The sequence below is a fragment of the Chaetura pelagica genome, unplaced genomic scaffold (genome assembly GCF_000747805.2).
Source record: "Chaetura pelagica isolate M959 unplaced genomic scaffold, ChaPel_1.0 scaffold90, whole genome shotgun sequence".
In the NCBI taxonomy this organism is placed as follows: Eukaryota; Metazoa; Chordata; class Aves; order Apodiformes; family Apodidae; genus Chaetura; species Chaetura pelagica.
The window spans coordinates 217001-217382 of record NW_009953496.1 but is presented as its reverse complement, the minus strand read 5'-3'; the positions used below and the strand labels follow the sequence as shown (position 1 = coordinate 217382).

Below are 382 nucleotides of genomic sequence, written 5' to 3'. Positions count from 1 at the left end.
GCGGGAGCGGTTTTTCCAAGCGACGTCCCTTCGCCTCGGCACGGCGACGCGGGGAAGGAGAAACTGTTAAATTGTAGGCGCAGGCCTGTGCAAAGTTTAAGCCTTAAAAGCGGCGAAGCTGAGAGCCCCGGGTTACAAAACCCGTCTCGGCAAAACATCTACTCACCTTCCGACAGGTCCTCTATGCACTCGAATGTGATCTCGAACTGGAAAGGGTTGTAGAAAGGAGACGGATTATCCAACACCACTACATTGTTCACCTGAACCTTTGCCATATTTTGAAAAAAAAAAACACCCACAAACAATGGGTCGAGCGCGCTCACGCAGCAGCGCCGGGTCCGGCGCGGTGGTTGCTCGCCACGCACCAGCCCCCGCGCCGGGC

The 382-nt window shown here is 56.0% G+C and overlaps 2 protein-coding genes across 2 annotated transcripts in view; one reads left to right on the top strand and one right to left on the bottom strand.

Moving 5' to 3' along the window:
- ASF1A (anti-silencing function 1A histone chaperone) overlaps nt 1-373 on the bottom strand; it is a 9520-nt gene extending 9147 nt beyond the window's left edge. The window contains exon 1 of the mRNA XM_009999087.1: nt 167-373. Coding sequence (XP_009997389.1) covers nt 167-275 — 109 coding nt within the window. The 5' untranslated portion in view covers nt 276-373. The remainder of the gene's footprint in view (nt 1-166) is intronic.
- The window catches only part of MCM9 (minichromosome maintenance complex component 9), a 44838-nt gene that overhangs the window by 29062 nt on the left and 15394 nt on the right, over nt 1-382 (top strand). The window lies entirely within an intron of this gene.